General features: G+C 39.7%; 1 protein-coding gene across 1 annotated transcript in view; it reads left to right on the top strand.

The window, feature by feature from the left end:
* The window catches only part of BRE (brain and reproductive organ-expressed (TNFRSF1A modulator)), a 343,490-nt gene that overhangs the window by 150,945 nt on the left and 167,719 nt on the right, over positions 1-24,826 (top strand). Inside the window, exon 7 of the mRNA XM_005874839.2 lies at positions 24,588-24,697. Within this exon, the coding sequence (XP_005874901.1) occupies positions 24,588-24,697 (110 nt within the window). The remainder of the gene's footprint in view (positions 1-24,587; positions 24,698-24,826) is intronic.

Here is a 24,826-nt window from a genome sequence, read left to right as displayed (position 1 = left end):
TCTTTATATTTGAAAGTATTTTGTCTGTGATAATATTTTACCTTGTTGGCAGTTATAAAGTTCTCTCTCTTTCACAGTTGGAATAAATATGCTGTTCTGTTTTCTTCTATATATATTTCCACTTGTCATCCTGCACAGATGACAGGAGCTTAAAGCTCTGACTTAGCTCTCTGCATCTCTTTCGCTCACGCTTCTGGCTTATCACGTACTAACCTTTTACATTTATTTATGAATTCTATTTCGAGTTTTTTCTATTTCAACTAATACCATATCTTTTTAAAAAAATAAATATTTTGTAACAAATTAACAATTCATAGTTTGAAACCACTATCATAACCTCAGTGTTTTTCTTTTGATATTCTATTTTCAAACACATGCATTTTAGTACCAATAACAAGATCTGTAAAATCAGTATTTTATTTAATCTACATAATAATTTAGGGAATGTTGTCATCTTTACTATATTTAGTTTTCCCAGCATGGAGCAAATTATATTTCTCCATTTATTCATCTTCCTTTAATTCTTCCATCAGACTTTATGTCATCTTTGAATAAGCCTCTAATTTTCTGATTTAAATTAATACTCACTTATTGAATTTTCTGTTAGCATTATAAGTGGGATCCCTTCCATGCATTTTCTAGCTGTGGCCCATGGTACATAGGCTTGTAGTAGTTTCAAATGGATTTTTATTCTGCAACTTTGCTGAAATAATTTGTTAACACTTGTTATTTTATTTTTTTATTTTTATTTTTTTATTTATTTTTTTAAATATATTTTTATTGACTTTTTACAGAGAGGAAGGGAGAGAGATAGAGAGTCAGAAACATCGATGAGAGAGAAACATCCATCAGCTGCCTCCTGCACACCTCCCACTGGGGATGTGCCCGCAACCAAGGTACATGCCCTTGACCGGAATCGAACCTGGGACCCTTGAGTCCGCAGGCCGACGCTCTATCCACTGAGCCAAACCGGTTTTGGCAACACTTGTTATTTTATATTGATTTTGAGCTATGGAAAATAATACAATAATTAATAAATAATAATACAAAAGTAAACTCTATTTCTGTTGTTCATATGGAAAATAATACAACAATTAATAAATAATAATACAAGTGTAAACTCTATTTCTTGTACTCACAACTGTAAACCTACTTTTGTCCCATTCTGTGTAATTTTATAACTTTTTAACAATGATATGGAATGATTTCATACATAAAACATTTTTTCAATCCTCCCTATGTTTATACTTTTAAATTATTTTTCTTTCTAATAAGTAATTGCTCATTCAGTGAAGTAACTACCCTTGCTTCCCTAAGAACTAAAAAATAAGGGAATTGGGATACCCTGTGTAAGTTGCAGCCAGAACATAAATGGATAAAGATATTAACATGAGATATTCTGTGTGGGGGATGAAGAGGATCCCAGGTGAGCAGTATTAAACCTGTTTAAACGTGTTCATGTATCTGAAGAAATAATGTATCAAACCAAAATTAGAGAAAGAATAAGGAAGAAGGAATGTTACAGAGGCAAATTTTGACAGTAACTATTCCAGCATTATCAAAAATAAAGGATGGGTTAGTCAGTGATTTTGAATAATGCGAGAGTGGAGGTGGGCACAGGAGGATATGGGTCACCGACTTCAGGTGTCCCATTGGCCCAATGACAGCGCTATCCCGAGGGTGAGATTAGTGTATCAGGCTTTGTTAAAATGCAGTTCCTCTATTTCCCCTTTTTCTGACTCCTTGCTCACCTAGCAAGCCATATGAATCTTCCCATTAGAGCAAGCATGTCAAACTCACGGCCCGCAGGCTGCATGCCTCATTTGTTTGGCCCGTGTTAGCCTTTGAGTTTGACATGCTTGCATTAGAGAGTATTGATCTTAGGGGCATGTGACTGTTATTTACAAAGTAATAGACTGACATTATGGGGTAAGAATGAACTTAGAATATTTTAATACCTAGTTAATTTCCCATAATAAACGAATGGTTCTACATCACCTACCCTTGGGTGATGGCTCTGCAGTAGGTATGCAACAAAACGGAGTTTCTGAGCCCAGAAGGCTTACGAGGAACAGAAACTGCACTCCTGAGGCCTCTTGGAGAGAGACTGACAGCCTGGCTATAGTATTTGTGTTGCTACAGGGCTGAATGGCTATTTTAGTTTTCTGTGAGCATTTATTGCAATAATGATATGATTCTTATTTCCCCTCTCATGTGACAAATTATATTGTTTTCCTATGTCCAGCCATGCAGTCCAAGTGATGCCATTTTAATAACCTGTTATTGTTTAACAGGAAAGGAGTGAAAGGGGAGACCAGATAATATAGGCATGCTATTTACACAGCTTTGCCAAAAAGCTGGATTTAACACTCTCCAAATCTCTTCCCTGCTGTTTAATGGGGGAAGGGACCGGACAAAGGCAGTTTAGACAAATCTCCAGTAAAGGTCTGAATGACTTGGAAGATGCTTGCACCCTAAAGCAAGTTAGTAGCCAGGATGGGTGTGGCCACTCTAAGTGTGTGAAATCTAAATATATCAAACAAAGAAAGTCTTTTCCTCTCTTTCTCTCCCTCCCTCCCTACCCCCCCTTCTCCTCCTGTGGCAGGGGGATGCTCTCACCTGTGCCCACTTGGCGCACGGCCATGTTGAACTCCACACATGGACTAATGGATTTTAATTAGTTTGGATGCTAAACTACACTTGGCTGCAACATGGACGGGAAACTCTGGACACTGGCCTTGTTTCTGGCTTTGCTAAACTCTCAGCTGTCCCTCTTTGCTAAACTCCCAGCTGGCTTGAGGGAAATGGGACATTGCAACCTGAGAAATGTAACTCCACGCTGATGAAATCTTCAATATCCCATCCTCCCGTGGGGCTTCTGAAAATGTTTATTTCAGCAGCACCCCAAGAACCTCCACCTCACTCCCACTCTTGTCTGGGAAATTGGGCCCATTAATTCCTCTGGCATCACAAGTATAAATTCTGTTTGCTCCTAGTGGAATGTTATTTTAATGTGGTCTTATATTTTATTTATTAAGATTTTTATTTAGTTATCAGAGCTCTGCTCATAAAAAACGATTGTGAATATCTTGTCTGTTTATGGAAAATAAAAGTATATTTGCCTTATGAAGTAGATTGAAAAGCATAACTATTCTTATCTAGAAAGTTTAGAAACATTCTACAACAAGCATGTCAAACTCAAAGGCTAACACGGGCCAAATAAACAAGGTTTAAGTTTATGTGGACCGCAAAAAAACAAAAGCTTCAATTTTCACAGAAATACAGGTTTATTTCAATAGACACATGCGAATACAAAGGGCTGAAATAAATGAGTAATTGTTAACATAAAATAATAGAACATTTTAATAAAAATTAATATTTTTTCTTGAACATTAACTTAACCAGACACTGAATAACTGCACAAATTAATAAGCGTAACACAAATAAACCTATCTTTCTTGTTCTCTGAAAGCGAAATCTTTCCTGTTGTGCACACCAAACAAGTCAGTACAAGACTAATGACTGCTGCTAAAAGTGGCAATCAGCTGCTAAAATATTCGCTGCTAGTATTAGTGGAGAGAAATGGTGTACCTGTGCATAAGGCGCGTAAAGGAAATGAATGCAACACGATTATAGTAATCAGTCATTAGCAAACGTTGTAGTTTGTTATAAATAACTAGAGGCCTTAGTACTCTAGACAGTTGGAAAATCTTTAAGAGGCCTGATTTTCCGTAGGATGGCTGCCTGGCTTTTTAAGTCCTGTTAGTTGAAATGCTCTATGGGTATATGTATATGGCTATTCCTGCAGTTGTGAGTAGATAACTTGAGTATTGCCTTTTAATCTTCGAACTCAAATGGTTTCACTACATGTAACTCTTTGAATACTAACAGTAGGAAGTACAAACAAGAAGACACTAGAGCAGAGCCTATAACTAGACAAGCTATTACCTGCTGAGATAACAACCAGGAAGTTAGGTGCCAAATGAAAGGGCAGATGAAGGCTGAACACTGAATTCCAAAGTCAAGGGGCTGTGTGTAGGTCTGGAAAAGTAGGGCATGGCTTCTAATATCACCAGTTGTGGTGCCACTCAAACAAGAATCAGAATCAAACAAGAAACTGATTCTGCACAGATAGGCCATCATTTGCCAAAGAAGGCATCAGGTATCATTCCAGGGAAATGAGCTAGACTCATTGTGTGCATATAGCAGAGAACATGTGGGTCAGATATTCCAGGGGACCTGGGATAACATTGACAATGATGGTGGCCATACTAGTGGCTATCCTTTATACTTATTTCTTCTGATACAATAGTTTTATTACTCTTCCCATTTTACAGTTGAGGAAACAGAGGCTGATCCAGGTTTTAAATCAGTTACCCAGCCAGGTCGACACAGCAAGCAAGCAGCAGTAGAGCCATGATTCTCACTAACCTGCATAAATTCAAAGCCTGTGATCTTTCTACTACACCACATTGCCTGGGGTCTAACGTGTGTGGATACATTCACGTGACTCAAACAATTAACACAATAAGTTACAGCTGCTAAACCTAGGATGGAGTTTATATTTTTTTCAGGTCTGAGTTTTCCATACTTTACTTAGTGTAAGCTAACAAGAGCTGGTCGGTACATAATGGCAGGTAGAGTGAGGCAGGATCTCCCACATACTTGTCACTGGGATGACTATCATCTAATGCTCCTCTGCCTAAACCTCTCCCCTGGGCTAGAAGTGATATTTTTGTAAGTGTATGGAAAGGAGTGAGAGCTGGGATAGTCTGTCTTCCCAGGCTGTGAATCACAGGGCCTCCTCTGTTGTTGTCCTTCTCCCTGGTCCAACTAGTGGACATTTATTTGGTCGTGTCCAGAATGTCCTTGGAGACATTTGGTTCACTCGAAAAGATCCGTGATATTTGGTCTTGTCTAAAACATCCATAGAAATATTTGATCCATAGTTAATAATATAAATCTCTTTCTTTTGCAAAATCCAAACCCTGACCCATCTACCTAACCTATGTGTTTTTACCAGCTAGGCTACTGAGGCCAAGCAGGTTATTATTGGCAATACAGCCACAGTACAATTGTTGGACCAATAAAACATGATAGTATTTTTGATGTATTAATCTTGTAAACCAAAAGTAGAAATAAGCATTATGGGCTATTTGAACACAGGGACATTTTCTAAGCGTGGGTGTTTGGAACAGGACCAAGTTTCAAGGATGTTTTGGCTTGGACCAATCGTCTCTGTGGACATTTTGGATAGGACCAGTGTCCTGCAAGGCCCTGGTCCATCTGGGAGCCTGTAGGCCTCCTAGTGTGCCCCATGTAGTAAGTAGTAGGCTATAGTGTATGCAGGCAGCCACCCAGGTTGGGGGAAAAAAACCTTTTGTTTATACTGTATTTATTTTTAGCTCACCCTCTTAGAATTTCTACTACTTGTTTATTTTTATTAGTTTCTCAGTTCATATATATACCTTGTAAGTAAATACATATAGATTTATTGATGTGAAGTTCAAACATTTTTTTTTACTGATGGGATATTATTTTAAATGTTTGGAGGTTAGTACTCTTGGGCAATAGACCACAAACCTGGTTGGGCAGTTCAATCTCCGTAAGTTAAAAAAAAAATCAAATTTCCTTGGCCTGCCCATACTTTCTGAATTATAATCTCCAATGGTAGGGTTCAGGAATGTGATTTTTAACAAGCACCAAAATTTGAACCACTGCTCCAAGGTATGGTCCCTAAAAACTGTCTTAATACTTATACTTGCTAGAAAAACCTTGGTGCCAATTATAACAAACAGGAAACCTGTAGTGCTTTGACGACTGTTTATGAATTGGCGTACTTGTTTGTTTGTTATCTCCTGTTGAAAAGTAAGCTCCAAGAGGGTGGGCCATTAGCTAGCTTGTTCACCATTTGTTCCTAGAATAGAGCTTGACACATACTAGTAGAAGTGCTCCGTAAATATTTGTTGAATGAATGAATAAATGATGAAACCCTTTTCCCACTGTGTTTGTATCATACATGTTCCTTCTTTCCTCAGATACTAAAGAAAGAATTGGTTTCAGCTGTGCTGCTGTGAATTAGAATGATCTGATAAAGTCCTTGGTTATTCCATTGAGCTAATTGTAATTTTTTAATGTTCAAAAATTATGTTAATTCTCATACTTTATTGTACTTTTAATACCATCAAAGAAAATAGTGAAAGTTGGAAGGTGATGTAGAGATCTACTTTTATTTCATTTCTCATTCAAGTCCCTGTGTCTTTAAGGAAAGGGCTAAGCTACAACTTGGTCATTCTCCAGATCCAAGAGGAAATGGACTGTAGCAGTTGTGCCTTTGTAGAGCAGATGTTTTGGTTGGAAAGGCTATCAACCATCTGACTCATAATAAATCCTCAATTCCAGTAAATTCCCAGTTTTCAGTTACAGTAGGTAGATGCAGGAAAACAATGTCTTCCACTTTGGGATCTTTGAACTTGTTTTACATATTACCACTGTTCCCTGCACATTACTGCGAAAGGATGTGAAAGGATGAAGTGCTAGGGGAGATTAGAGCAATTCCAGGAATAGACTCAGTCAGTGGTGTTTTAAGAGACCAATTGGAGGTAAACCAAAGCCACTGACCTCCCTGACACAGTATTAATGACAAGAAACATAACAACATCGAGTTTTCCTATACGTTCTTATGATAAAGTAATTTATTGATTTGAATAATCTATAAATAAGTTTATTTTTGTTTTTATGGGGAGGGTTTTCTTTTCCGTTTTCCAGAAAACTTTTAAATTCATTATATGGTTCCATATATGATATCTTGAATTTTAGAATTTTTGTTTTATGGGAAAACTTAATATATATAAGCTTTTCAAAATTCTACCAAGACCTTATATCCAGTGTTCCAGATGGCTAAGTCAGAATTACAGAAATGATATTAAGCGTGTTATATTTTGTACTATGAGCTTGGTTGAGGGAATTCATTTTTGACTTAGTAAAGTGGCATCTTATTTCCCTCCCTCTGCTTTTATCTAGTGGTTAGTTTCTTCTTAATTATCACTGAAGTTAGAACAATACCATCATCGTCACAAAGATAATTGAACAATTTGAGATTCCATTGCTTCTTCAGTCCCATCTCTTCTAGTCGTGGGCTGGCTCTGATTTCTGAGAGCTGCTTAGGTGATGTCTTTGGTCAAGTGAAACATTGAAAGTTTGGGAGTAAGCACTTCACTCATCCAGAACTAACATCTCTTGGGTTGGTCTGTGCCTTTCTTATCCAACATTAAATTATTCAGAAGTAATATGATTTTACTTATACTCCTGTGTCATTTGTTCTTTCCCTTTTGAGCTTATTAGGTGGTCATTATATATACTCAGTAAACTCATGTCACACAGCACATAGTCTAGGGCACATTTTTAAATCTTCAGAATTGCTTTAGCGTCTCTTCAGTGATGGAAAAGGTAGAAGAAATAATGTCCCTGAATTCACCCACTGATGAAAACTGGGATGTGGGAGAGTCATGGCAAAAGGTAAGAGGCAGAAGATTGTGGCTACAGCCTGAAGGGGAGAAGGCAGAAATAGTTCTGAGGACACGTGTCATTCATTTTTGTCTCTCCCGTGTATGTAGCAATCTACTGCATAACAGTGGGGCAAGCATGGCTGTGAGTTAGAGAAGATTGACTTTATTTATTGATGTTCCATTTCCTAGTTGAAGACTCTGGACATTTTGCATCATTTCTTTTAGAAAATTTAAATCTGCAAAATAGAGACAAATAACAGTTTTATCTTAAAGGGTTGTTGTTGATATAAATTTAGGAGTGCTATATAGCACCCAGACAGAGATAAGCCATATTAAACAATTGTCTGTAAGAAGCCCTACTAACCTAGGTTTGACTTTAGGCATCAAATCCTGACTCTGGGATCAGGCAGAGGTCAGCATTCCAGGGAGATAGCTGTAACCAAACCTGGCAAGATTCCGTGATCTGGGGAAAATAGCAATATCGGGGGAAATGACTAAACCCATGAGAAGCATAAATATTTTATTATGCAATTAAGTGTAAATATGTACCATAAAACTTTAAAGCACGTGCAATGGATTTATGATTTAAAATTTCAGCTTCTCTACAGCATCTTTGTATTGTCTGGCCCAGATTTTATCATCTTTTAATTCTTTTTAAAAAAAATTTGAAACAATCACAAATGTATAATAGAGATAAACGTAAGAATATTACAAAACACTTTTTAAAACATTTTAAGAGTAAGTTTCTCATGTGATGCCCTTCATCTCCAAATACTATAAGTGTATCTATATATGTAAAAGCCTAAGCGACCATTACGACTGGACAACCGGATGACTGGCTGGTAGCTATGATGCACACTTACCACCAGGGGACAGACGCTCAATGCGGGAGCTGCCCCCTGGTGGTCAGTGCACTCCCACAGCCAACCTCCCCCTTCCCCTCCCTCCCCCTCCATGGCTGGCCAACCTCCTGCAGTCCCTCCCCCTGGCTGGCCCCCATTGGCCCCAATCAACCCCGATCAGGACTGGGCGAGACAGCCGCGATCAGCCGGGAGGGACCTCACCCGTGCATGAATCCATGCACCGGGCTTCTAGTTTCTTATAAATAAGTACATTCTCCTACATAATTATAATATAGTCATGAAAATCAGGGAATTAACATTGGTATAATACCACCCAATTCTAAGACCCCATTCAAATTTTACCAACTGGCCTAATGATTTTCTTAAAGTAGAAGAATTTCATTTGGAATTGTGTGTTACATTCAGTTGTTAAGCCTCTTCAATCTGCAATAGTTCCTCAGGTTTTTCTGTATTGCCCTTCTCAAGTGGCCCAGCCTGTTGGACTTATTACTGATTTGTGTGATCACCTGTTTAAGGCTATCCACCACAAAGTCACTTTTTCCCCTTTGTAATTGGTAGGTATTTTGTAGGGAGGTCCTTTGAAACTATATAAATGTCCCATTTTTTCATCAAGCGTCAAATTTATTTATTTATAGCAGTATGGACTCATGACTTCCATGTTATTTAATGGATTATAGTCAGTTACTATAATTATTTATTTTGATGCTCAATATTATTTCTGTGTCTGTCTGTGTATATTGAATAACCGTGTTCATACTGATACTCTAATTCCAATTCAGTGTGCCGGGTTGGTTCTATTTTTCTCTTTATACATATTTGTAGATTCCTTATTTGAAGGTGATAAATCTGGTTCCATTATCCTAAATATAATATAATGCAAAATATACAGAGTATCCCCAAAATGCATACACACAATGTCTGTAGATTCTATTACATTTTGAAAATGAAATGTATTTTAATAAACACTGCCTTTATAATTATTCAAAGTGTGTGTCCATCCCCCTATTTGTAACTAATCTCCATTGTTGCTGTGGCCCCTCCCTCATGTAGCACCCTCCTCACTCTTCTCGGGCTCTGATATCTGCATCAAGTTGCCTTTCTGTGGGGACATCCTCACTCTGCTCTGGATCACTGTAGACCTCCCTCCCCCAGCCTTGCCCTTCTTCAATCCATCCTTCCCAACTAAACTGTTACAATCTGATCTGAAACAATCTGATCATGTCATTACCCTATTTATAATTCCTTTTCACATTGTCCTTAAAATGAAACAAGCTCCCTAGCTTAAATGCATCAAGGTTGTTTATGATTGTCCAGCTCCATCTTTTACCGTCCCTCTCTGGCACCCACTGTTTCTGCTTCCTGAACAGAGCCCTAAGTGTGCCATGTGCCTCTATGCTTCCTTGTCTTTCCATATGCTGTTCTCTCGTCCTTCTACTTTTTATTCCCTTAGAACATTTGGATTTGTCCCAACTAAAAGCATTGTCTTCTTTTTGAAAAGCCATATGTGACAACCAGTTTTGTCTTCTCTTTAGTACCCTTCCTTTGTCCTGCCATAGGTGCACATGTCCCCTATAACATACCTTTATTCAAACCTAATCACTGCAGTTTTAACCTCAACTGATGGTCAGTCTATGTGTTTATTTTTCCTACTTGACTGTGAAGGTTTTGAGGGCTTGTATCTCTAGTGCCTTCTTCATAGTGCCTAACACATAGCTTTACATGTTTGTAGAATCAATGAACGATTGAATCCTGAGGTCAGCCACTATAGATATACTTCAGAATTGGAGTAACTGAAGGGAGAAGAAAATTTAAAAAATATGCAACATATGCATGGGCAATCATGAGTCCAGCCTTGGTTTATCTGGGGGAAAAGCCCAATTTAGTTTGTTGGGAAAGTTTTTTGCTGTTATATTTTCAAGCATTGTTTGTTTTTTTTAACATAGTTTTAAAACCTGTTTTGGATTGTTATACAGGTTTCTTGTACACTTTCCAACATTTGATTCAGTAATAGACTCAGGAAACCCAAGAAGCTAAAGGGCTCTCTCCTTGTTTGCTATCTTAATTACATGCTTTCATGCTTACTTAGTATAAACTTTTTTCAGTAAGTTGAATCCACATTCCAATATGAACTAGAAATGTTAAGCTGTTAATAGTTTCCCTGGAGAATTGCAACTTGCTAGGAGGCTTCATACTTTCATCATCATTTATGCATCGTGAAATGTCACAATTTCTGTTCACAAGCACAAAACGGCAAATGTTCGTCAATTAGCCTATCTTAAATCTGTTACTGGTTTAGGAATTAAAGAGCTATTCGCTAACCTAAGTCAATGATAAAGTCTAACTCTGTTTATAGTTCTTCTAAATCTGGTCATCAGCACTTCTATACTTAGTAAAGTTCTAAATAACAAAGCCACCCACTCAACGGTTATGCTAAGTCCAACATTTATAGTTTTTCATTTTTGGAGCTTTTAATATAATGTGTTCTTTCTCATATGACTCTTCCTACTCTTCATAACTCCCTCCTCTTTGGAACTTACATTTCCTTTTTGATTCACACAGACCTCATTTAGTATGTGACAAAGAGTTTTCAAAGCAAAATTGGCTCTAGCAGAATGATGTAGTGAAAACAGCCATTGATGTAGGAATCAGTAGTCATGGGTTTTGGTTTCAGCCCTGTGACTAATTAGCTGTACACATTAGACAAATCACTTCCTGTATCTCAGTCTTTCCATCTGTAAACCTGTGAAGTGTGGGTTTTGGAAGCAATCATACTGGAAACCTTTATATGAATAAAATCTTTCTGCTGGTGCCCAGTATACAAATCAGAATAGTAGCTGCTCTTAAGACACATACTCTTAAGGTACACATGATTTTTATTTCTCCTTGGAACACAGGGTAACGACCACTGGATCAGATCTCTGGGGGGTCCTTTTTACCTTTAACAGTCTCTGATTTTATTTACCCTCATATAGGTTATTATAACTATGCCACATTTTCACTGGTATCATTGACCCAAATGGGAATAGTGTCAGCAATGCCAGCTCTTTCCACCTGCCCCCCTGCTCTGGCTTCTCCATAGCATACTGATGTGGCCAGTTGTGAGAATATTTGAGAAGTACCTTATTGTACTTTCAACTTCTACCATGATTCTTTCCTTCATTTTTTGAATATGCCATAGATACTTATTTTTAAATCATAAACTTGGTCTAAGATACCTTGTCCTCTCCTCATCCAGTGGAAACATCACAGCTCATCTGTGTTCTCCTCTTGTTTAACCACAGGATGGATATCTCAGTCCACTGCTTTCCAGGTCTCTCTTCACCTTTGGATCCATTTTCTTTTTCTTAAGTGCCAATTCTGTAAGTGCTTCTCAAACTGGCTGGAGGGATGGTGAACCTGCTGTAGTTGGTCTGAATATCAAGGCTCCATTCATTCAGGCTGTAGCTACCTGCTATTCACAAGGGTTATGCCACACCTGCACTTCTGATGTGGTATTGGTCCTCTGTCTATGCATTTTGAACTAGATCATCTGAAATATGGAAGAGGTAGAACTGTCTTCATTGGACAATTCCAGAGCTTGTTATTTGACATCATGCAGGCTGGGAAGGCCAGACCCTCTCTCCCCGCCTTTTATTCCAGGAGATGGTCTGAAACCAGGGGATAATGGCTTATTCTGCCCAGATTTGCACTGTCTGATTTATATTGGAAGTCAGGTTACTAATTTACATAGACCTCTGTTGTTTCTACTAGGGAAGTCTGTTTGTGGAACCACTTTTGGATCAGTCATTTACTGGCAGGCATATATAGTCATTCTTTCATAAGGATAGTCATACATTGCTCATCAAACATTTATTGGGTGCCTATTTTTGTGGTAGGCACCATACTGGGCACTAGGAGTACAAAAATGAATTAAACACAGTCACTGCTCTTAAGGAACTCAGTCAGATAAATGATAAGAGCATATGTGTAAATAACTTTAAAGCACAGAAGAAACAATGACATGCTACCATATAAAAGGTGTAGCTAAAGACCCATAGATTTCAGAGGAGAAACCATTACATCAGAGGGTGAGATCAAGGAAGACTTGCGAGAGGACACGGCATCTGATGGGGACCTTAAAGAACAGGTAGAATTAGGAGTTGTGGGTTTGGGGGAGGCGGGGTTGGAATAGGGCATTCAGGACTGAGTGGCAGAGTCGACATGATGGAGTGACAGGATTAAGTGTGGGCGCCTGCTGCAGTAAGGGTGTGTCAACCGGGGTAGTGGAAAGATGAGGTTGTAAAGATACCTTGGAGGGGCTTGACTACCAGGCCACTGTAGACAGGAGAGGGTTTTTGAGGCTGGGAGAAAGATTCAGGATGCACTCTGCTTCTCAGAGCTCATTTTCTACACGGGAACCATCCCTCCAGCCAGTTCCAGAAGGATATGAGTCCAAGCCTCTTGTTTTTTCCAGAGCTCCTAGCTGCAGATCACATAACTATGCAAATCAAAGGTCCCTGTGTACTTCAAGGAGAGAGTCTCTAGTAGGCGCCAGTCTCTGTGGTAGCACCTGTGGTTTGTGAGAGTTTCCAGTTAATGAGAATGTGGTGCCAGGTGGCTGAAAGAACTTGGAAGTAACCAATTGCCTCGTTGCCATGGGCACCAGGCATTTTGAGCCAAGTGACTTGCTGGTGGGTGGTGGGTGGGTGCAAAGGTGTTATGCGCTTCTAGGGTGCCTCTCCCTTCTGCCTCACACACAGAACCACCTGGAAAGAATTTCTAAGCCCCATAATGCAGAGCACCCTGGAGAGGGAAGAATAGGATGTAGCTTTAATAGTAGGAAGAAAAGCATGGTAATGGAAACGGTGTCAGACCAAGAGTCCGGTACGAGTAAGAGAGGAGAAACTAACATTTATTGAGCACTTTCTTCTGCCTGGTTCTGTGCTCAGCACTTTCACTCACCAAAGCTCTGCAAACCTGTTGCTTTCCATAGGCCCACGTTTAGCATATCATATGGAAAAACCAAAAACATGTAAACTCTGCAAAAAAAATTATTTCTATAGATAGGAGCGCACCATTTCTGTGCAGTTTTTAAGTTGCATTACGAACTTGCAAAACTTGTCATGTATTCATGTGGCATGCTGCTGTGGGTTTTTCTGCTTCTAGCATTGGCACCTGTACTGCCTTTTCCTTCACTGGGTACGGTTTGGAGGGGATATAGAGCAGGGAGGGCGAGGTGTACTCTCCAAGGCCCAGGATGGGTTGTGTGCTGTTTCAGGCCCACTAGGACGAGAAGCAGGAAGTCCAGGGAAAGAGTCTCGCTGCAGCCAGTGCTGGAGCAGTAGCAGATTACTTCAGCCAAGTTTGCTTCACTGTGCAGGGCTCATCTCTACCCCTGCACCCTTTCTAGGTTCTGAGTAGGGCCTGGCACTGAGTAGTATGTAACAAGTATTCAAATAACCCAGGGAGGAAAGTCTCTTGAGCATGGAATTCTGAAGATTTTGATTTGCCATGGTTTTCATCTATATTCGTTTAACAACTTACAAGAGAAAATGTTGGTTATAAGTGAAGGAAAACCACTTCAAACCAACCTAAGCATATGGGCAATTTATTTGCTTCCCAGAGCCAGAAGAAGGCTGGCTTGCCAGACCACAGGAGGAGCCGGACACAGTTGGACCGGGAACCACGGGGACTAGGGGTGCGAATGGTTCCAGGGCTCCCTTCTCTCATCTCTGCTTCTCTCGGCCTGTTGGCTTTATGCTCCACATTACAGCGTCGCCTCTTCCATGTGTGGGGAACATGGCTGCTGGCACTTTCTTCTGCCTCTGCAAAGGGACTGGCCTATAGGTACCTCTCAAGTTCACAAATCTTGAGGGGAAAAAACCAGCCTCTCCCTGGACTCATCAGCTGTTCCCAGGCATAGGAACAGACAGCTTGGTCAGGGCTATAAGTATCGGGGCCTGGCAGTGGCGCCCAGAGAGAGGAGCTTCCCAGGAGAAGAGAGGGTAGCAGGTAAGCAGTATTACCACGTTCGCGGTTTCAGCTGCCAATACTGCCTCTGCTATATAAACTATTTATGTAAAAGCTTTATCTACCTTTTCTTTATGTTATGGGGACACACTGGAGGTGTGGTAAATGGTGTTCATATTTATTCTGTTTGGGTTTGAATAAAACTCACCATTATTTTCACTTGTGTTGGGCTCTAGGATAAAAGTCTGGCAAGGGCTTGTGTCAGTAGATGTGTGTAAAATCACAACTCAGAGATGTCTGAAGATGTGGTTCAGCATGATTTGTTAAACAGTTGCAAAAATGGGTGCTTATTTAAACTCTGCCTCTTATTGGACTCATTAAGAACATGATGTTGGGGCAACAGAGGAATCCTCACACCCCGGATTCTTTCTCTAAAAACCTTGGCGAGTTTTTAGAGAAGGTGGTGGAAGCAAGAAAACCTTATTTGCTTCCAGGGCGGACCCTGGCTGTACTGCAAAGGCTCTCCTGTTCATCCCCGTTCAGGCCTCCTGGAGAGAAGGCTCCATTCCACACACCTTCACAGTAATCCTGGGGCTATTCCCAGAAACCGGTGCTTTTCCAGGCTCTGTTAGGCATAATCCCTGATGGGACAGTATTTGACCAGTGACATTTTTCTTTGGGTAATATATTTTTATTGATTTCAGAGAGGAAGGGAGAGGGAGAGAGAGATAGAAACATCAATGATGAGAGAGTCATTGATTGGCTGCCTCCTTCCTGCACACCCCACAGTGGGGATTGAGCCCGCAACCCGGGCATGTGCCCTGACTAGGAATCAAACCATAACCTTCTGGTTCCTAGGTTGACGCTCAATCACGGAGCCACACTGGCTGGGCTGACCAGCGAAATCTTGATCACTATTATTTTAAAAGAGCCAGGATTCCCCCGCCCCCCTGCCAAAGTTTATTTGCACAACATGTGTTTCAATTTAGCTTCATACTGCACAAACGAGAGCAGTGAAGTGGTCTTTGTTTATAAAAATAATAAGCAAGATATAAATTTGAAAAAACCCTAACACATACTGTATCATGACATCTAGTAGTAATGAACTCAAGATGTTCCTTTTGGAAAAGAAAACATGGGTAGGTGACAACAACTCTATCCTGGTGTCCTGGGCTCACCCTGGCTATTTCAAGAACATTGCAGTTATCCTTCCTGACCTGACAGTCAGCTCTTCGTATTTCTCGGAGGGTAGTTAATCATAGAATGTGCCCAGCCGTACGTAGTTGAAGGAAGGCTGATTTGTGCCTTAGAATTCCATAGTCCTCCCCAGTGTTCTCAGAGAAGCCATCTCCTTCCTTAACTGAGTCTGTGTAAAGATGTCAGATGAATCCATTTTATTTGGCATAGTGGCCTTTATAGCTTCTAGTCTGTATCCCCTTAAGAATTTTAATTTCTTGCTCCATAGTTTCTAAAAGTAAATATTAAAACACATAAAGCATATACTTCTCCGTTTCTTTTGAATACTCATTATGTGTCGGTGCAGGTAGGATAGTCTATTTTGGGTAAAAAGGGAATAAGAAATGGTTTCTTAAGTTAGTCATAGCTTTTTGGAGATTTAGACACTAAATGGAGAACAAGTAAATGTATAGTAAATCTCTGCTACCTTTTTTGCATTGTGGCTTTCCAAGGTTTTTATACCTTTCTGAGCATCGATACTGAGTCTTCTCTGTGCCCAACAGCATGCTGGGGGGATGGCATTCGTGAGTAAGAGTCAGGTTCTGAGCCAGCAGACATGGGTCCAAAACTCATCTTCACCATTTAATCTCTCTGAGCCTCCGTTTCTTCAACTGGGAATGTATAATAATAGTACCTACCTTATAAGGTTGTTGTGATGACTGTGTGAGATAATGCATATAAAGCACCAGGCAAAGTGACTATTGAGTAAGCACTGTTATTATGTCAGCTGTTATTATTAGACATAATAGGAAGTATGAGATCTCTACTCTGCCCTCAGGAAAGCCACAATCTATTTGGAATATAAAATATACTGCTGAAACGGCTTGGGGAATTCATGAAGCAACATGGCCAAAGCTACCAAGGGCAGACATAGATCTCATAGGAATCTTAGTAGAACAAGTGAATTTATAATCACAGTTAAAGAAATTAAAACCACATCAATTAGGAAAAGGAGAGAAAGAGCTTCTTGATAAGGGGAATGGAAAGTGTAGACATGTTTGGTCAAGATCTAGTAAAATACAAGGGAGTGGCTCAATTTGTCTGGACTAGGCAGGGAGAATCTTTTTCCTCATTTCCATTTGGGGAAACCAAATCAGAAGTAACTCTCTTAAATGCTATCTTCATAAGAGATATCAAATGTCAAAGGAATTTTTAGCAAGAACTCAGTTTGTGTGGAGATAGGCTGTACCTAGGCCTATCAGAGGCCCAGTGCTACAACTCCCTGCTGCCTGGGATGGAGGAGTCTCAGATTGGGAGCCACGTCATCAGACAAAAGAGCCAGACTCAGGCCCCATTTATGCCTCTTCCTTAGCTGTGTGGCTCAGCTTCCTCACTCTCTCATTTGCTTTGCTTCCTGACTATACTGCTTTCCCTGGCACCTGTAAATTTCCCAGCATTTGGGTGAAGAGGAAATGACCTGATTTCCAAAACGACCCCAGTGTCATTATTGAGCAGACATGCCTTAACAGTAAGACTAAGGTCTTGTTTCATATACATCATTTCCCTTTTTCTTCATTATTTCTTCTCCTTAGATTTAATCCCATTCCTAGAATATTCATTGACATGCCTTAATGCCAATAGAATCCAAACTCAAATTTTGATTGGGGCTGCTTATCTATAATAATAAAAGCGTAATATGCAAACCGACCGAATGGCTGAACAGCAGAACAACCGTCCTGATGACCACTCTATACACCCACTGGCGCCAGGCCAGCCAAAGTGGGTGTGATGCGATGGGTTGGGGGCCCGGCCATCGCCCCATGATCACCCTGAAGAGGGAGGCCCAGGCCACTGGCCGGTGGGGTGATCAATCAATCGGGGGGCTCCATGATTTCCCCAAAGAGGGAGGCCCAGGCCACTGACAGGTGGGCTGTGGCCAGTGGGCAGGGCCTCCTTCTGCGAGGGCGATCCATCGTGGAGCTCTGGCTGGGTGGGCGGGGCCTACCTCTTTGGGGCGATTGATCGTTGGGCTCTGGGACTGAGAAAGGGTGCGGGCCTGGCTGAGGGACCCCCCGCCCCCGAGTGCACGAATTTCGTGCACCAGGCCTCTAGTGTTAATATATAACACAGTGAGTCAAGGATCCTGTCTTACATGGTGAGAAGCTACTACTGAGTCACCATCTTGTCCACCCTCTTTAAACTTCCATTCCTCCCTCCATAACACTTATAACATACTCTATATTTTAATTACTTTGTTAAATGCACAAATGAATGGTAGCACCATGAGAGTCTTGTTCTCTTGAAAAAAAACCTTGACTGAAAAATTTTAAGTTTATGTAGTATGATATCAAAATAAGTAAAAGCCACACTTAGTATAATTTTTTAAAAATTATGTTTTGGAAATTTTAAATTTACCTACAGCTTAAAAAAAAACCCCATGGCCTTTATATAATGAGGTGCTTACCAGACCTAGTTTTGTTTTGTTTTGTTGTTTGTTTTTGTTAATCCTCACCTGAGGATATTTTCCCATTGATTTTTTTAGAGAGAGTGGAAGGAAGGGGGAGAGACAGAAAGAAACCTCTATGTGAGAGAGACACATTGATTGGTTGCCTCCTGCATGCACCCCGACCAGGGCTGGGGAACCCGCAACCAAGGTACGTGCCCTTGGCTGGAATTGAACCCAGGACCCTTCAGTCCTTGGGCTGATGCTTATCCACCGAGCCAAACTGGCTAGGGCCAGACCAAATTTTTAGTCACTCTAGGATCATGATTAATCCTGGGTCTAGTTTAATACCATTTTAAATGTAACTCAAAATGGTTCTTTCTTGATTTTTGACATATTGTATAACAGCCTCTTTATCATTCTTGTGTCTATAAACTGGTTTTGCTAGTAATGGTTATAGCTTTGTTATAAGCCTTTTTGAATTGAGAAATACAATGGCTTTTTTACAGTCTTCTCATATGACTTGTGGTTTGTAATATTTATTGTTCAGCTAATGTCTATCAGCAATTAGTTAATTGGTAGTTTGTACCTATATTGACAGTCAGCATATAGGGGCTTGTTTAATGGCTGTCTTCTCTTGGAAAATTAACATATCAAAGGGGTACAGCATAATGAGAAACTGTACTTGTGCTTAGCTTTCATTTCCAAAGAGAGAGAGGAAGGGGGAGGGAGGGAGAGAGAGAGAGAGAGAGAGAGAGAGAGAGAGAGAGAGAAAGTGATTCTCACCATTAATGAGAGAGGATCACTGATTGGCTGCCTCCTGCACCCCCCACACTGGGGATCGAACCTGCAACCCGGGCATGTGCCCCAACGTGAAATTGAACCATGATCTCCTGGTTCATAGGTCCTTGCTCAACTACTGAACTAAGCCGCAGGGCTCCTGTATCCTTTTGATATATAAAAGAGCCCCAATTGAGAATAGTTATATAACTAAATCATCATGACGTAAGCAAAATGGTAACTCTTATTAGTAGGTGTGTCCTTTGCTTATATATGGTTCAGATTTGGTTTGCTTTAATAAAGCCTTAAGTAGTCATAGATTGAAGGAACTAAGAGATAAATATTGGAAATTTTTCTAACTGAAAGACTTTTTTATTTAACTAATTCTTACAGTCATTCCTACATTAATTCATTTTATTCCAGTTAATTTGCTATATATGTATAATGTCTCAAACCCGGGGGATGCAAAAATGAAAAGGAAAAGCTTCCAGCCTGCAAAGAACTCACCTTCTAGTTGCTCACTATAAGCCATAGGAACCCTTTCTGCTATAGTCAAGTGCTGAGCCAAATCCACTATGAAATTGCAACAATATATCATGGCCATTATCGCCTCACTATGTGTATGTCAATGCCTGACACACTTTCATAAAGGTAATCGGCCATATACATATATATAATAATAAAAGTGTAATATGCTAATTAGATTGGACAGCCGAACGACCTTCCGGACATCATTCTGGACAAAGCCAAGGCGGCGGGGGCCGAGGCAGAGGCGGTTAGGGGTGATCAGTCAGGCAGGCACGCAGTTAGGGGCGATCAGGCAGGCAGGCGAGCAGTTAGGGGCATCAGGCAAGCAGGCAGGCAGAGTGGTTAGGGGTGATCAGGCAGGCAGGCAGAAGGGTTAGGAGCAATCAGGCAGTCATGCAGAATGGTTAGGGGCGATCAGGCAGGCGAGTGGTTAGGGGCGATGAGGCAGGCAGGCAGGTGAGCGGTTAGGAGTCAGTGGTCCCGGATTGCGAGAGGGTGCAGGCCGGGCTGGGGGACACCCCTTCCCCCACCCCCGTGCAAAAATTTCGTGCACCGGGCCTCTAGAGTGTGTGTGTGTGTGTGTGTGTGTGTGTGTGTGTGTGTGTGTGTGTATGTGTGTATATTGCTTCAGCAGATTCGGCATCTTTTCCTCCATTTTAGCCTGCTGCAGTTTCAAATGGTGCAGATAGAAAACCCTGAAAATGTACATTTGTACATTTTTAAATGTCCCCTACTACAATGTAACCGCCTTCTGTTTTCCAAATGCTGCCATTAGTGGTTAAAATAATCATCTGTAATGTTAGCTTCTAAGAACCATGGTACAAGAGCTTCTTTTATAACTTCCCAGATGGGGAGGAACACATGTGCAAGCCTGTTAGAGTTGCAGAAACTGGAAACAGTACTGTGTGGATTTGTACTTTGGGAACTATTTGGGCTTATTTAAGCACTCAGAGTCAAACTTAGATAGCCATTAGGAATCACATCCCAATTCGGGGAAAACTCTTATGCCACTCCACGGGGAATAAGTCAGGTTAAAGTAGTTTGTAAAAGGAACTCCTGGAAACAACCATTTTTATATTGACTGATGTTTCATGTACTCTTTGTAGGATGCCATGGTAAATGCTGACTATAGAAACCAAGGTCACTCCATTTCTTTGGAGGACTGTCCCTAAGCATTTCTGTTTTTTACTTAAAGAGTAGTGAAATGACAAGCAAAAAAGCAGAAAAAAAAATTACACACAGGCATATGTAATAAAAAGTTTTCAGTGTCCCCTAGTTTATGCGGTGGTGGTGGTGAGGTTTTTTTTGTTTGTTTTTTGTTTTTGTTTGTTTGTTTGTTTGTTTGTTTAACAGGGTTTCATAGTCAGAGCCTTGACCTTTAACAAGGAGACTCAGCCATTGGGGGAAGGTATCTGGAAATCAGTATTAGTTCTTTTTTTGTTTATTGTCTTTCTTAAGGTGCTCAATCCAACACTAACGAGGACTACTTTAAACTTAGGTCATAAAATGAATTTGTTCCTATAAATGTGAATTTTTTCAAGCTGAGCTTCAACCTTAGTTTCAACTATTTTATGAGTTTGAGTCATATAATTATGTAGTTTCTATCTGTTAAGACCATATTTTTAAAATAGAAAAAATTTAAATTATCCATTGTCATTTTACAGAAAAGAATACTCAAGGATGAATATGTTATCATCTGTAAAAGAGCAAAAAGCCGTAGGCAAACTCAGACTCTCAATCGTGGCTTTTTTTTAAACCACTGATTCCAGGGAACTTGGTGTATTATGGGGGCAGGAGCAAGGAGCCAGTACTCCGTTTTTAGACATCACTGATGACAGCAGCTTTTGTAAAGCAGGCTCCTGAAAATAACTAGGTGTGGAGATAAAGGCTAGGAATTAACATTAATTTGGTCACTAATTCATTCATTCAGCCAACATTGAGTAGTTTCCATGTTCCAGGTACTGTACTAAGGCCTTCCTTTTACACACTTCCTTATCATACTACCTAAAAGTATATTACGGAGCTATTCAAATGTACATGAAAAAATAAAGTTATAACAATATTAGATGAAAAACTAGGGGAAAAGTTACATAGCCTCGGTTATTTTGGCCAGATTTAACTTTATAGAAATCTAAATTTTCTGTGATACCAGAAAATTCCCCCAACAAAGTAAAACATCAAAGCTAGACTGAGAGTGCCCAGCTGGCATGGCTCAGTGGTTGAGCATTGAGCTATGAACCAGGAGTTCATGGTTTGATTCCTGGTCAGGGCACATGTCCAGGTTGGGGGCTCGATCCTCAGTGTGGGGCGTGCAGGAGGCAGCCGATTAATGATTCTCTGTCATCATTGATGTTTCTATCTCTCTCTCTCCCTCTCCTTTCCTCTCTGAAATCAATAAAAATATACATATTTTTAAAAAATCTAGACTGAGAGAAAATATGTATAACACATGAATAGACAAGGGTTAATAAATTAAGCCTAGTAAACAGCAATTTAAAAAAGTCTAAGAACCTGAAAGCAAAATGGGCAATGGATTTGATCAGAAAATTTGCAGAAGAAATGTAAATGACCAGTAAACCAAGTGAAAAGCTGCTCAGCTTTATTTATTGAATCTAAATGGAGACACCATTTTCCAGCTGTCAGATTGCCAACATTAAACTAGAGTGACAACAGCACTGTTATTTAGTTATTCAGGATGAGCAGAAACAGGCTCTCATACTGATGAAAATTCGTGGGTCCAAATGTGAATTGTTATAAATTTTCAGAAAAGTAATTTTTTAAACTCCATTAAAAGGTAAAATGTTCATAACCTTTGACCTGACAAGCTCAGTTCTAGTTTATTAAGAAATATCAGTCCCACTAGTAATGGCTATAGTTGGGTATTTATTATAATACTATGAAGTGGCTAAGAACTACAAACAACCTGAATGTCTGTGGCTAGGGGAATGATTTAGTGAAAAATAAATCCATGCCATGGAGTATTATTATGTGGCTATTTATAAAGCAATTAGTGGAGTGATGTGTATAATATGATTTCATTAGGGAAAACAAAATAGAAAGGTTAAAGAGCTATCTATATGCAAGTGTGTTTATATGTGTATATGTTTTTATGAGCATGGGAAAAGCCATTTGAGGCTACACACACACAGTTAATATTGGTTACCTTGAAAAGTGAGGGTGGAAGAACTTTTTCTTTATAAACTTCTGTATGATTTGACTTGTTACAACAAGCCTAACTGCCTAACTTTTATAATGTAAAACCAAAAAAACAATCGAGAAGTGAAGAAACAAAGAATAAAAAGGGAGGAGGAAGAGACATGAGAAGACCAGGAGAGTATTGTTAGAAGCAGGAAAAGAGAGGATTTCCAGAGGAGCGAGATCATCCATGTCAAATACTGTCTAGAGAGCAAGTAAAATAAGGATAGAGAAGCATTGGCTGTGTTTAGTGTATGCCCTCGGTGGGAGCAGTCTTGATGAACTAGGAGGGTCAGAAGGTCTATATGCTGGGCTAAGGGACAGGTGGGAGGAGAGATGGGGATGTAGATAATTCTTTTTATTTTATTCATACTATTTTCCCCCCATCTTAAAAAAGTTGGAATTGTTAATAGAGATTTCTTTTTTAAAAATTTATTGTCTAAAGTTTTACATGTCTCCTTTTTCCCCAACTGACCTGGGGGAGGGGGGGATGAGGGGATTAAAAAACTGTGGTACATCTACACAATGGAATACTATGCCACTATAAAAAAGAAGGAACTTTTACCATTTGCAACAGCATGGATGGAACTGGAGAGCATTATGCTAAGTGAAATAAGCCAGTTGGAGAAAGATAAATATCACATGTAGACAATTCTTTTAAGCAGTCTAAAGAGGAGGAGAGAAATGAGAGAAAAATCCAGGGAATTATATAGAGACAAGTATGATTTTATTTTTATTTTTTAAGACGGGAGATACTCACTCTGGTCCTTGTCCCTTTGTAAACATGCCACACTTGTGCATCCTATTGGCACAGTAGAAGGCAGAGCAAGGAGACTGACGATGCTAATGCTGAGCAGGACGAGTGTGATGACAGCTTCTCAGAATGCCAGGAAAGAAGGGGTGAGGTTAGCTTTAGACAGACAGAAGGGCATCATATCTGAAGTTCTCAATTTTCACACCCAGTGATTCTTAAAGTCTAGGTTGGGACCCTCATAGGATGGCTGCTGAGCCCTCTGGGGAACTATGAACTAATCCAGGTAAGTTCTCACTAGTCACTGTGGGTGAAAGATGTGCACTCTATTAAGTTTTTTAATATTTATATTTGACTTGGAGCCACTACCCACCAAAAATAAATCATTAAGGGTTACTAAAGTTTAGTATTCACAAATTAAAATCACATGCTGCAATAATTTATTCTAATTCAGTATTCTGTTCAGAAGTCTGGCAGACACTTGGTGCTTGGCAGTAACTGTAAAGCATACACACAGTTGTAGGTCTCACAGTTTTGATTGAGGACACTTCAGTGTAGCATCAGTGTTGGCTTGAGTTGGTTATGATATTCAATTGCTGCCATTCTTGCTTTTTAATAGTAAATTACATTTTAGCTTTATCATTATCAGCTTAATTTATTGTTGGTTGTTTGGTTAACCTCTCAGTGTTCCTTAATACATACTTGAATCAACAGTGTTTTTGTCTTATAATATTCTTATAACTAAACTTTAAGAAATGTATGTCATGAGGTTCATATATGAATCATCCATGATCATTTTGCTAAATTACATGTGTACTAATATGTAACCCCCTGCCATTTGCTTATATGGTGGCACACTTCAAAGTGATATGTTTCTTGGCAATTTTTTCTATTTATTTAACTTGCAACATACTATCAAGGTATGTATAATAAAATTACTGGGTATTTTAAGTTTTGTTGTCTTATGATATAAATCTTATTTTAACTCATATTCTTTCTATAAAAAGTAAATTAGAAACCATTTATACATATATAAATTATGAGCCATTGTACATATTGCCAGCAATATATTTGTATGTTTACTGTATTTTGTTAACTATATTTTTGTCTAATTCTTTGTTATCATCAGATTCACATTTCCCTATTGGAATGTGGGAACAAGTAGCTAGGTGAGGGTCTTTTCCTCACCGTGGTAGGCTGTGGTCAGAAAGTTTGGAAGCCATCACCCTATGGGAGTGGCTAGGTATGTGGCAAAGGATGTACAGAGCTGCTAAATTCAAATCCAGGTAACTCAAACCTCATAGCCTAAATGACAGTGGACTGTGAGCTCAGCACCAAAAAGATGTTACAAGAGCAGGTGCTGATGACACTGTGTTTTTCACTTTCTGTTTAAGGATGTAAATGAAGACCCTGGAGAAGATGTGGCCCTCCTTTCTGTCAGTTTTGAGGATACCGAAGCCACTCAGGTGTACCCCAAGCTGTACCTGTCACCCCGAATTGAACAGTAAGTCTCAGTGTCATTAATTTTCTATAGACTGGTGCTTCTCCTTATTAACTAAATGTGTCTCGCTAATTATTTTGCCACTCTTGAACACTTAAAAGGATTTTTCTTTATTGACTTTTGTTTTCTTAA

The sequence above is a fragment of the Myotis brandtii genome, unplaced genomic scaffold (assembly GCF_000412655.1).
Source record: "Myotis brandtii unplaced genomic scaffold, ASM41265v1 scaffold454, whole genome shotgun sequence".
Lineage (NCBI taxonomy): Eukaryota > Metazoa > Chordata > Mammalia > Chiroptera > Vespertilionidae > Myotis > Myotis brandtii.
This window is presented reverse-complemented; position numbering and strand designations above follow the sequence as displayed.